The following is a 12,860-nucleotide window of genomic DNA, read 5'->3' as shown; positions in this document are numbered from 1 at the left end:
CCACAGCGACTGGACGTGCGCGCACCTCGCCCGGTGGTGGTGGAGCGAGCGGAAATGAGTGGAAAGGCGGATACTAACATGTCGAAAGCCAGCCTATTTATAGACCGACCAACAGCGCCACAAATGAACGTAATTAAATGACCAAAAAAAAATTATCCAAACTCCAAAATATACTAACAAAAGTTCATACAACTAAACTCTACAAGAACACAAAGAAAAGAAATAGACGAAAATCATAATGTGCCCGAAGCACATAACAATGGAGTACTGCATGTATACACTAGATGTATGGAAAGTAAGAGAGTGAGGATACCAAACAAAGGTTTGTTTCAAACATGTCCTTTGTAAATGAGTACAGGTTCCCTTCAAGGGTCAGAAACGTTTTGCCCGACTTTCAGACATTGCATAATTAAAATGTCTTACAGCAACACACTAACCAAGTGGATAAAAGACAAGGTTATAGTTGTACAACCAATTATACTCTTTCATCTTCCAAAGATCAAACAGAGGTTACTGCCAGCATGGATTCAGTCCCATTCTGACTTGCCGAAGCAGTATTCATCCTGAGCCTTAATGATGAGCCTGGAGGAAAAGTTTCAGGTTCACCCGAGATGTTGTGCTGAGGAAATATTCAGAGAGCTGGAGAGAAGCAGAAATGAAGGAAAAGGTTGAAGTGTCCAAAAGAGAAAGATTTATAAAAAAGAAAAGTGCACAAGAATGAAGCGTGTGGCTCACCAAAAGACAAGCATGAGGAAGCAAGAAAATAGAGGCGAATGACAAAGACAAACTCAAAGGATAAATAGCCCACGGCGATGTCTGTCAGACCTCAGCTGCTTCCCATCTGCTGATATTCTCCCTCCCGTTTATTCACACATAACAACATTATAAGTGCGGTTTGTCCATGTTGGTTCTCATATGGTCCTGCTTTTATTTGCTTATGTGTAATAGCATCATTCGTCCCTCTTACGCGCTCATCTTTGGCAGCAGCTGTTTGTACAACTGTGTGTTACCCCAAATGTGTTCGCATGTGAGCGTTTGCACAGAGACTTGTGGCTTAGTTGCTGCATAATTTCATTCGCAGCCATTCTTTTGTCATCCAGTAATTGTGAAAGAGATGGTGCCGATCAGGGCTTCCTTTTCACTAGGCAATTTTCCCCTTGTTTGGCTCCGTCTGGAGAGAGACATAATGGGTTCACAGCAAAGACTTTGACTTTCAGATGTGTGTGTCTGTTTGTATACACCTGAGCATCAAATAGCATCTCTTAAGTGGTTTTATTTGAATGGAAAACCTTTATTAGCAGTTTATTCAGATTTCTGTCTCAGTTTATTTCTAATTTTGTGCTTTTTCATACATGTTCATCCCTAAATTGATAGATTTTCATACAGCTACCATTAACAGCCTCATCACCCTCATATAATGAGATACTGACGTTGATTATGACACGTTTCTTCTCCTTTAGGTATGATTTGGTCAGAATGCAAGGAGATTTGGAGCGATGGGCCCAGGGAGTACATCATGCACCTTTGGAACGTTCTGGACTTTGGCATGTTGTCCATCTTTGTGGCGTCCTTCACGGCACGTCTCATGGCGTTCCTGAAGGCATCTAAAGCCCAGCAGTATGTAGACATGCATGTGCCAGATGAAGACCTCAGCAATGCCTCACTGCCTGACGAAGTGGCTTACTTCACCTACGGTAAACAGTGGATACACTGTGTGTGTGTGTGTGTGTGTGTGTGTGTGGGAGGTGGGGGGGGGGCAATAATATAAGCAATGTTTGTTTCAACCGTTTGCTGAACTTTGCTTTGGCAAAAGCTGAGTTCCCCGTTTGTGGAAACTCTTCTCTTATGATGTTTAGCTATTCTTTTCACACAAATTGATTATTTGACATTGTTTAAAAATTGAAAATCTTTTCTGGGTTGATTATTTTCTATGCTACATGCATTGCTAATAACAAGCTTCAAATCAGATATGTACATGTAACAAATGCAGAAATATCTCAGCTTTTGACCTGAAACATTTGCACGTGGTATTACCATGCATATCTATACACCGGGTTGCTTAGATAGCTTTCTGCAGACTTCTGACCAATTTTAAAGGTATTTCTTTAAAAAGATAGGTCCAGGGTTTAAGTAAAAGAGCATCTAGCAAAGCAAATAAACTTCTTTCACAGTGAAAGGCAATGCAAATGTTGCTACAGTTACAGGAAATTATTTTATCATAGACATTTTGTCATAGCAGTTGATCAAATGAAGCATTTTAAAGATAGGGTCATTTCAGCCCATGGCCTCACAAGCACTGCCTGTTCTAAATGATATTGCTGCATCTTCATTATGCCTTGCCATTCTGGGTATATAAGACAGAGGAACTGGCCATTGAAGTTGTTTCACCCCTGAATTGGCCCTAGAGACAATCACTTTGCCTTACAATGTTGGAGATGATACGGTGACTCAGATTCTCCTTTCTCTCCACCAGGCTTTAAGCACAGACCAGGACTTCTGGTTGATCACTGTAAATAGGCAGAGTGGAGCAACAGCAGCATAATGAGCACACCTTAGCTGCAACATTTATTTGTGTGTAAAAATTTGTCGCATAATTTATCACGTTTGATTTTTGCATTGTGGTCATACGCAGATCCAAGTGATGGTTGAAATTAACAGAGCGACGAGTTACAATCTACTTTTGAGATTCTGCTAGATGTGTATTAGAAAAGCTTTATAATTGCACTTGTGCAAATCAAAAATGATATGGATGTTGCTTATTAATTGATATGCAGAGCATGACGTGCCAGGTGTGGCCTGCTTGTGATTCTATCAACAAAGTGATTGCATTCAAAGCTGCATATTATTCTATAATGTGAGCAATGATTAGAAAGTATGATATTTAGTGTTACTTAAATTTATGACAACAAGAAAATATCTGTGTGAATATTTACCAAGTAATTAATTCATTTAATGGTCCCTAACATATTTATGTAGCAAAAGGACTTCAGGCTGCAGGTAATGTGCTTATCTGCACATGAAAAGAAACTTCACTAGTGCTTCCCCCTGCTGGCTGGACTTTGTCACGACAAAAGACTCAGCAGATTGTTCTAAATAGATGCTAACAGACACAACAAAATTATAGATTTATTAAATTCAGCATTTTTAAGTTGAAGGTTAACATTTCTATTCCACACACTTCCCTTTGACTCTCAGCTTATCTTCATTACCTTCTGTCTTGCTGCTCTCCTGTCCAATTTAAAATATTTACTTTTACATTTCTGTATAATCAATTCTTTTTTTTCCCCCTCTCCTTTTGTTTGCTTTTTAACAACATTTCCAAGCATTCACTTTCATTCACACCCTTTTACTGAATATTTCTCTGCTCTGCAATCAGGAACATTTGAAAAAGCAATCAATATGCACATGAGGACAATGGTAAAATGTACAGCATGTTTGATTAAATTTTAACCCTTTATCATTTTTACAGCCAGCAGACCTAAAGGACACAGAGCCATAGCATATGTGTATCAATTCAAGAACCAGTAACAAGGGGATAAATTGACAAAAAAAAAATTAATTACTAGCAAATTAAAAATACTCTACCTTGCAGAATGCTTCAGTCCCTCCCTGTTGTTTTTTATTGTATTTTTAAGAAACATTTATGTCTTGTGATCTTTTGAAGTGATTATAATTAATCAGATCGTTTTCAGAAAGCTTCTTTTACCTAATTTTTTTGTTTATTTGCCCACCTGAATTTGACATACAAAACATTCAAGCAGAAAAAAGCTGAAAAAAGTTTAAATAATTTTATATTAAAAAAATGTATTTAAATAATTTTGTTCGTATATCTTTTGCTGTTTTTGATTTTATCTTTTTTGTGTGTTAGGTATATTTATGTATGAAAGCTTTAGCAGATCTGAGTTGAAAACTAGTTCAGTATCATGTCTTGACATGACATTTTAAATTTATTTATGTATCATAGTTTTCTTTGTATCCCTTATAGTTCTTCCTCTATCTATTATTAACTTTTCTACCTTCCTTGAAGTTTTTTACACAAATTTCTTCCTTTCTTCTTCAGCCAGGAACAAGTGGCGCCCCTCTGACCCTCAGATCATCTCAGAGGGTTTGTACGCCATCGCCGTGGTGCTGAGCTTCTCACGCATCGCCTACATCTTGCCAGCCAACGAGAGCTTCGGCCCGCTGCAGATCTCTTTGGGACGGACCGTCAAAGACATCTTCAAGTTCATGGTCATCTTCATCATGGTGTTTGTTGCCTTCATGATTGGGATGTTCAACCTCTACTCCTACTATCTTGGGGCCAAATACAATCCAGCTTTCACCACGTGAGTTGAGCCTGGCGATGAGACTAGTTTGACATGTTTGAGGTTTATTTACCTTTATTGTTACTGTACTTTGAAAAAGTATTGTCCCTTACAGGCTTCTTCTGGTTTTTTTTAAATAGTTTTTCACACTTAAACATGTCAGGTCATCTAAAAACCAGACTACAAATTTATATTTTTAAATTGTGACTTCCTGTCCTTGATGATTAGAGAATGTCCAATCAAGAAAGATTTGTAAATACTTTTTGACATCGCTGTGTTCCAGAGGTATTCAGTTTGTGCTCAATCTGTGTTAATGCTGCACAAGTTAAAAAATAAATTGAAATCTTAAAGTCATGGTGCTCTTATAGAGGAAAGGTCAGTTTTTAATCGTTATGCATTAAAACCAGACTACCTGTTTGCATCATATAACACCTAAAGCAATAATATGTCTAACAATATATCTACAGGCAGCTTGGATATTGACTTTGTGTCACCGCTTTAGCTGCAGCAAAGATAACTGCCATTTAGTCATTACTTTCTGGTCTTCAATGTTCTGCTTTATCTTAAAGCAAAAAACAAAAATGACTGGTTGGAACTGACCTCTGTGGAATGAATTAGAATAAAAAAATTCAAAGATGTAAGAAATGTCCAAGTGAACTGAAAACTTAAAAAGGTTAATATCACTTTACATCAGCCTATATTTGAACACGTGATGGTATGAAGCAGATCTGTTTGAGCTGTGTTTTGGTTTAAACACTTTGATCCTACATCATCTATGTTTTTGGTTTGGTATCTTTGGACCGTATTAATTACTGCAATCATATATTACGTCCTGCACAATGTCACTTTCTTCCAGCAGGTCTATGATGTGTTTCAAACAATTTGTAGGAAAGTTGAAGTGAGGTAAGTTGTTTATTTGAGAATTTTAAATTGCAAAGAAGCTTTCAGCGACACTCACAGGGAGCTGTAAAAGCATTAATCTGCTTAAGTGTCTGTTCCTCCTATGATTATTGTCTGCTTTTTCAAACTGTTAAAGTGTTTACTCTTTAAAGGCAGCAAAACATAAAACCATTTATGTTAGCATTTTTCAAGACATCATCTACAGAGGCAACATTTATGGGGGAGAGAATTTTAACTTTTACAAGAATCAGCTGTTCCAACATCTCCTATAACATCAATTATTCTGTCTCTTACCTCTACATAGCTTTTCGTGACACTCAAATATCCGACTTTGTCGATGTCGGATATTTGTTTTAAGATATCAGTGTTTGACTGCTAACATAATGTTTCTGATTATTATCACTCAGATTTGACATAAAATAACCTTTTGTTTTTCCCTGCTACATATCACGCTTTATTTTCTCTAAGGAAGGGGAGACTCACCCAGACAAATTTATTGACACATTTAATGAAAATGTGCATAAAGCGTCAAAATAAACATGTATCTTATCACAGTTGCAGAGCTTTAAACTGTAAAAGGAAAGTAATAGAAATATTTTCTATCATAATCTTTTCTTGATGCTGTGTTCACTCTGGGTACTTCTAAAAGTATTTAAAATTATATTTAAAAAAATTTATTAACAATTAAAATAGTACATATTGAAAGAATTGAGATTGAACATTTTGTTGCATTCCTTCAGTGGATTGAATTGGCAGCTAAATCTACACCAATGGTAGGTTTATTGTTCAAAATGAGTAATCTCAAATTAGTTTAACAACTGGTTAACAACAAAAACACAAGTTTGGTTGGACATAAATTCGGGCATTAAGGTTTGAAACTCTTCATATATCCGGGCTGCCAACAAATGTATCCTTATTTGTATGTCTATGTTTACTTTGTAAATATGATCTTCATAGTTATGCAAAAAGTTATGCATAGTTATGATATGGGAAAAGTCAAATCATTGCACTACTATAATGTTTCACACCTAATTTCAACTTTTCACCTTTTTACTTTCTCTTTCTCTCTGTCAGCTAGATCAACAAAAAAGGATTTGTACCTGTGTTTTTTAGTTGAGTTGGTAATTCCTTTAACTTTTGTATCTGATTCATATAAAACAACATTTATTCTCAACCTAGCTTTGCATGTTCACTAATACTCTTTACTTTATACTTCCAGCTACTATAAAGTTCAAGCTACTTTATAGTAGCTTATAGTAGCCTGAACTTTGTCCTGTTGTAAACACTTATTGTTAGAACCTTTGTTTAAATTGTCAACTCAAATGTACATGGGGTCAAAATCCAAAATCTGATTTCAAATGTTATTATTCTCATATCCTTCACCTATCAGTTATGTGTACAATGCAAAAAAAAAAAAAGTATATATGACCTCACTAATCTTTGCAGTCACTTATCACAAGGAGCATAAGAGAAATTGTACTTTCTTGTTCTAACTTACAGCCATAGCTGTGCTGAGTGGGTGCATGTACAGTACCTCGTCTGCCGAGTCTCGGCACCCGAGTGGCTTTGTGTTCTGCTTGGCTGCCCACATGGAGCCAAATATCCAGACAATGTGACGAGCAGACAGAAAGAGCAGAGAGTTAACTGACAGCAGCACATACAGACAGGCAGAAACAAGGTCTAATGGAGTTGGAATTGAGTGTCAAAGAGATCGTGGCCACAGACCGACCATCTGACATTAATGAAGACTTCTCACAAAGCAAAGAACAAGCACAGCACACATGTGCAACTTTAGACAGAAAGAAGTGTAGAATCCAGTCTCTTCCTTGTTTTAGAGTATCTTCCTCAACGAAGGTTGTGAATTTTGCTCAAATAAGACCTTGTTAATGCATTACTGACCTTTGTGAGTGTCTTTATTTTTGCTGTGTAATGAGGTAGATGATATTCAATGAATTGCTCTTTCTACCTGTACACAATGTAGATTTTCACTTTCCTAGAAATTGATGTTGTCTGTTTTACCACCAGGGGTCAGTCTGGTATTAAATCTTATCCAGTCGGCATGTCAGAACAAAATATCTGGAGGCAGGCATGCAGAGAAAGAAATATAATTTTTTATATGTACATCTGTATATGTAAGGCAATATACTAATTTTTGTGTTGTACAACTAACTGGAAGATTTCAGGGGGGCTTCTAGATTGTTTTTAGCATAATATTCACTAATTAGAAGAGGTGGTATAGCAGCTGAGTGTTAATAATAGTGTGGCAGTGTCAAATCTGTCCCTTTTGTCCTTTATTCTCTTGCAAAGAAACATGTCCTAGTGTCCTGTTTTGTAAGCGCGTGTGTGTGCGTGTGTGTGTGTGTGTGTGTGTGTGTGTGTGTGTGTGTGTGTGTGTGTGTGTGTGTGTGTGTGTGTGTGTGTGTGTGACGTCAGATGTCTGAAAGGGCACGTTTGATGGAGGGATGAAGAACAGCCCAGTCTGATAGCTCTCATTCATAGAAGGGGGCGCCAGGTGTAGGAGGTAATGATACCCCAGGAGGGACAACTCAGGCTGGATGTTGCAGTGAACGAGGTGATGTGGAAGAAGGGAAGATTAGCATAAAAAAGTGAGGCCGACACACCGATTTCACTCAACTATGCTCACACTAATAAAAACTTGCACATGAACGCACAGCTTGATAGAGCTTAATGAAGACTGAACCACCCTTGTACGAAAACTGGGAAAAGCTTGAAGACACTTCCAATCACAGAATTCAAAATGTACAGATAAGACGCTGTTATCTGTATCTTATTATGCTCTGTTAAGAGCCCATACGCTTCAGTCAGTGCATACTTGTTCTTACTGTTCTTCAGAGTTTGTGTTGCTGAAACAGTTGCATATGTGCAAAGAATCTTCTGATGTTTATTCACAAACACTGACAAAGAAATTGATTGAGATAGAGCTTTTACACTCTGGTCAGCTGTGCATGACTACATGACACACTAAGAAAGATGGACGAAACAGAAGACATGTGACAATATGTCTCTAAGTTAAACAGAAGAAATATGAGAATAAATACAGAAATACCTCTGGGTGCCAAAAAGTAAGGCGACTAAGTTAATTAGAAAAAGGAGGAGAAAGATGGAGGGAAATGGAGGAGGATGACAGATGAGAGGAGAACCACAGGGAGCGATGCAGAGGTGGATTTTTTTTGGATTGGCTCTTTGTTCAGGCAAAATGCAGGAGACCTGCCAGAATATGTAGACAAAGGAAGAAGAACAGTGAAAAGAGGATGAGAGAAGGTCATGCAGACTGAGCAACAGCCATACATCCTCACAGGATTAGCACAGATTTAAGCGTAAGCATTTGGAAAGGTGGGAAGAAATCAGGACGTGAGCTCTGTGTATGTTTATTGCCAGCTGGCTCTCAGCGTTCGTTTTATTCTATAGCATTCTATCTGACACAAGCTGCTATTTGAATTTTGCCTTAAATAGTACATGAGTTTCGTTTTAGTGAATCACGTTTAAAAACACGCAGTAGATATTGATTGAAGCAGACAAGAGTTAATTAATGCAATTGATGAGATTTTTGCCCTCTAACCTTGTAAAGCACTTCAGCCTTACAGTGTTTACTACTAACCTGACGGACTGTTGTGATAGACCACATAAATAAGTTATGATTTTAGCTTTTCCTTTGTAGACCTGCTATATGTTTAGGGTAATTGTTCTATTTGAAGGTGAACTTCCATCTCGGTCTCAGATCTTTGGAAGAAAAGCTTCACGACAACAAGGTGCTGTTAGTTTCATGCTGGAGAGCGGTGGGCTCAGGACGAAGTGCAATCTTTTCTGCTTCACATACCGTCTTGCATTTAGGTAAAAAAAAAAAAAGCTGAGTTTTGGTGTCACTGAACCTTATGTTATCTCCTTTACATTCATAAGGGTACTTCTTTCAGCTATGGGTTACTTCTTTTTGCTTATCCCTTGCCAGATTTGAGGAATCTTCAACTAATAGTTATACTCTGAGCTTTAGATCACTGCAGCTCCTCTAGATTTAATGACCTTCTTTGGTTCCTTTTGTGATTCATGATTCAACAGTATTTTCTCCTGACCTAGTTGAGAGTAATTTAGGCTTCATAGTGTTTGTGCACTTCTGTTCTCATGCAAATGTCAGATAAATTTATAGAAAAGCTGTATTTTTATTGGAATAATTACAACCAGGGGGAGGATACAGCACAACTGCACAACACTCCTTAACATTTTTATTTGTAAATATCTATGAAAACCTTGAAACCTGTCCTTCCACTTGACAATTGTTTTCTACTCTTTATCACTTTAATTTCCATTAAAATACATGAAAGTTTGAGATCGTTGCATGGGAAGTGCTACTGCAAAACACCATGTACAAAATTCAATTATCTAAATAATAATCCCACCAATCATGGATGACAATGTGTCTGTTGGTAAAATTTTCTCAGTAAATTCCTGTCTTGGAGTTTTCCAAGTAGACGATGTATCCTGCAAGCCAAACATTTTGATTCTTGCTTTGACGTCAGCTGTTGCCCTTGAAAACATTGGTTCCATCTCAATGAAGCACAGAATGAAAACAGGTGCCACACCGCTCCATCCACACGAGGTACATAAACCTCTGCTTTTTTTTGTTGTGTGACTTTGTCTAGATGCTTTGTCAGTATTTATGAAAGGGAGGACGGAACTGTCAAGCTGATGGACCGCTAAAGAAAATAAAATGAAAAAGAAAATAGTAGCTAACTGTATTTACTTTGAACGACGTTGACAGACGCAGACGGATTTCTCCTATTTTTTTTTTTTTTTTCAAAGAAGGATAAATAGAGTTTGACATTACAAAGCAGTGTCCTCACAACCCCAGTGTAATTTGGACTTTTTTGAAAAAATGTAATTAAAATAATATTATTCTTAGGGGTATGATTTCATTAATTTTGTATGGATGGCTGTTTTTGCTATCAATCCACTTCTCTTTACATGGCTTAAAATTAAAGTTTAGTTTTCTCATGACGAGGAGTAAAATACCAACTAACAAAGAAATCCTGACTAACTTGCACTCAAAAGCAAACCAATGTTTCAGATTACATATTTGATGTCTGTGGCGATTGTAGTAGACAGAAGGGTCTGCCTCTCCTCTCGTCATTTCTCCTCCCTCTTCATTATGTGTCTGTTAGTCTCTTATCTGTCTCTCTGTCTGTGTGTGCGTGCTCACCCATGTGGCTTCCTGGTCCCTGATAGCCTACCTGGTGCAGCTGTTGTTCATCTCCTCATTACTGCTCTGTTTATCCTCTGTGGGATTTTTTATTTTTTTTACTTTTCACCATAACGTTATAGGCACGCCACTGGGACCTGGAGTCTGCTTCCAGTTCTCTTCCAGTCAGCCACTATCTTTTCCCAGCTCTTCAGCTGCTCTTCCGGTCTTTCTGGGAGGAATCAATATTCTCTATTTTACATTTGAGTCAAATCTTTTTAATATCCTTGAGGTAAAATGATCTCTGAGTGACCTCGAGGAAGCAGTAGCAAAGCTCTGCCATGAATCAGTGGATCAAATGATTCAAGTCCACCCTGCCTTTCTTTTTTTTATTTCTGCCTTTGTAATATGTTTTACAAAATGTTATTAATCATTTAAATTATTCTACCACAATTCGTCTGAACAAGGGAGCCTCTGAATTCAAAGTCGGTCATCTGAACTTGGTCACTTTTAATATGCTCCCACTGCTAAATGCTCTTGACTGTCATTGACCCTTTAATACTTTATTTTATGCAGTCATTTAGCAGATAAATTTGCTTCATTGTTATAAGTTACCTTAACTTGCCTCCGATACAGAGTTATTTATTGGTAAGAGCTCATCATCCTATGATAGCAAGTTGGAGCTTTAGTTTGAGTCCTCGCTGTATCTTGTCTGTCACTGTTAGAGAAAATCCTGCTTCTACAGAAAAGCCCAGACATCCAGCTGACCTCTCTGCTCGGTGTATCTTGACCTAGATGACATTTTCTGCACCTCTCTACACCCACAAGTCATTTTTACTGTATTTATCCAACAGGCAAACAAGTCATGAAAGAGTTCATTATTGGATTTGTAGCAGCAGGCGTAGCCTTATAGGCCTCTTGTCCTCTGTGGCACTGCTTTCCTCTCTATCGCCTTGTAAAGCAAGACTTCTCCATCCCTGTATTGATCCAGACTAAATACTAATTTCCCATCTATAAATGTTTAGTCCAACATTTAATAGCAGCCTTAACTCATCTCTCCATCTATAAACTGCCTTTGTGTGAATCATAAAGTTTAAAAAAGCTGTGCTATCAGTGACCGGAGCAGGGAGGTTACAGAGAGATTGCATGGTGAGGTTTAAGCTACTTCATGACAAACTGGGAAACTTCATAAATGAACGGCTGACATCGAATTGAGAGAATAAACTCCTCATTGTGTTTGAATAAGTCATGAAAAAAAAAAAAAAAAAAACTCCTGTGTTTATTTAGCTCAAAGACCCTCTTTGCCCTGTGGGCTGCCTGTCAGGCCTCGGTCTCTTATTGAACTTACCAACAGGGTTGAAGGAGCTTCAGAAACCTTCATTTGTAAACATGGAGCTGCCTCGCAGTGTGAAAGTTTATTTTTTCTTTTTTGTCTGTCAACTCAGATCAGTTGCTTCTGAGTTTTTACCTCAGAAGCAACTTTTACCTTTACTCCTTCCACCCAGCCATTGATATGATTTACTGGAGGCAGGGCTACCAATACTTTGTAGCTTAAATTCAATCCTCTCTGAATACTTTGCAACTCTCTAATTTGGGCCTTTCGACGTCAAAATCCTGGGAAACAATATAGTCACCAGCCTGTCATGTATGAAGATTTATCTCTTAACTTTCTCACTTTTTTTTGTTTCCCTAAGTTTCTGGTTGTTATATTATCTGCCACTGTTCCTGTGTGTTTATGCTCTGGTGGCTTCCTGGTACCTGACGCAGCTGTTGTTTGTTTCCTCATTACATACATGACATTGTACCTAATAACTGAGACGAAAACTGCATGGCCCAGGGATGCAAATATAAGAACTAAATGTGTTATTAGACCAAATAAATGAGAATGATTGTAATTTTATTTTTTTTTCAAAAGGCTTGGTGGAATATTTTTAGTTCACATAATGATTTAAGGGGTGCACCGAAACAGATTAATGGGTTGACGAGTTAGGCAGGGCCCAAAGCCAGAGTTTTCAGTGGCTTTTGTTAATCTAATTAGATCTGATGGTAATTTTAGCTGCACGCCCATTCAGCACTGAGTCGTCTCAAATCAAATAAAGTGGGAAAAAACTGACTGATTTCACAAGGAAATTTCCATCAGTGATTTATGTTCTCAGCAAAGAAGTACTATTACTAACCCAAACGTCATGCAAGTTAAGTCATTGCAGTTTTTAGAAACAGATTTTAGAAAAAAAAAAAAGAAAAAGTTCAACTTTGGTTTAGGCTGATTATAACACATTCTCCCAAAGTGTTTTCGGAGATTAAAGCAAATTAGCAAAAGGCTACAAAAGAAGTCAATGCAAATCAGTCGACAAATAGCTATGGGTGAAACGTTGGAATGGCACAGGGGATGATTGCAATGATTTGCAATGCTATAATTAACAAAAATAATATTTTCTGTTCTTTTTAAAGAATAATTGCTGCCT

The 12,860-nt window shown here is 37.5% G+C and overlaps 1 protein-coding gene across 1 annotated transcript in view; it reads left to right on the top strand.

Annotated features, from left to right (window-relative positions):
* The window catches only part of trpc7b (transient receptor potential cation channel, subfamily C, member 7b), a 58,634-nt gene that overhangs the window by 25,524 nt on the left and 20,250 nt on the right, over positions 1-12,860 (top strand). Inside the window, exons 6-7 of the mRNA XM_008420264.3 lie at positions 1,461-1,694; positions 4,061-4,325. Coding sequence (XP_008418486.1) covers positions 1,461-1,694; positions 4,061-4,325 — 499 coding nt within the window. The remainder of the gene's footprint in view (positions 1-1,460; positions 1,695-4,060; positions 4,326-12,860) is intronic.

This window comes from Poecilia reticulata, chromosome 10 (genome assembly GCF_904066995.2).
Source record: "Poecilia reticulata chromosome 10, P_reticulata-male-v2, whole genome shotgun sequence".
NCBI classification, from domain to species: Eukaryota; Metazoa; Chordata; class Actinopteri; order Cyprinodontiformes; family Poeciliidae; genus Poecilia; species Poecilia reticulata.
Note: the sequence above shows the minus strand (reverse complement) of the source record. Positions and strands in the feature narration are given on the sequence as shown.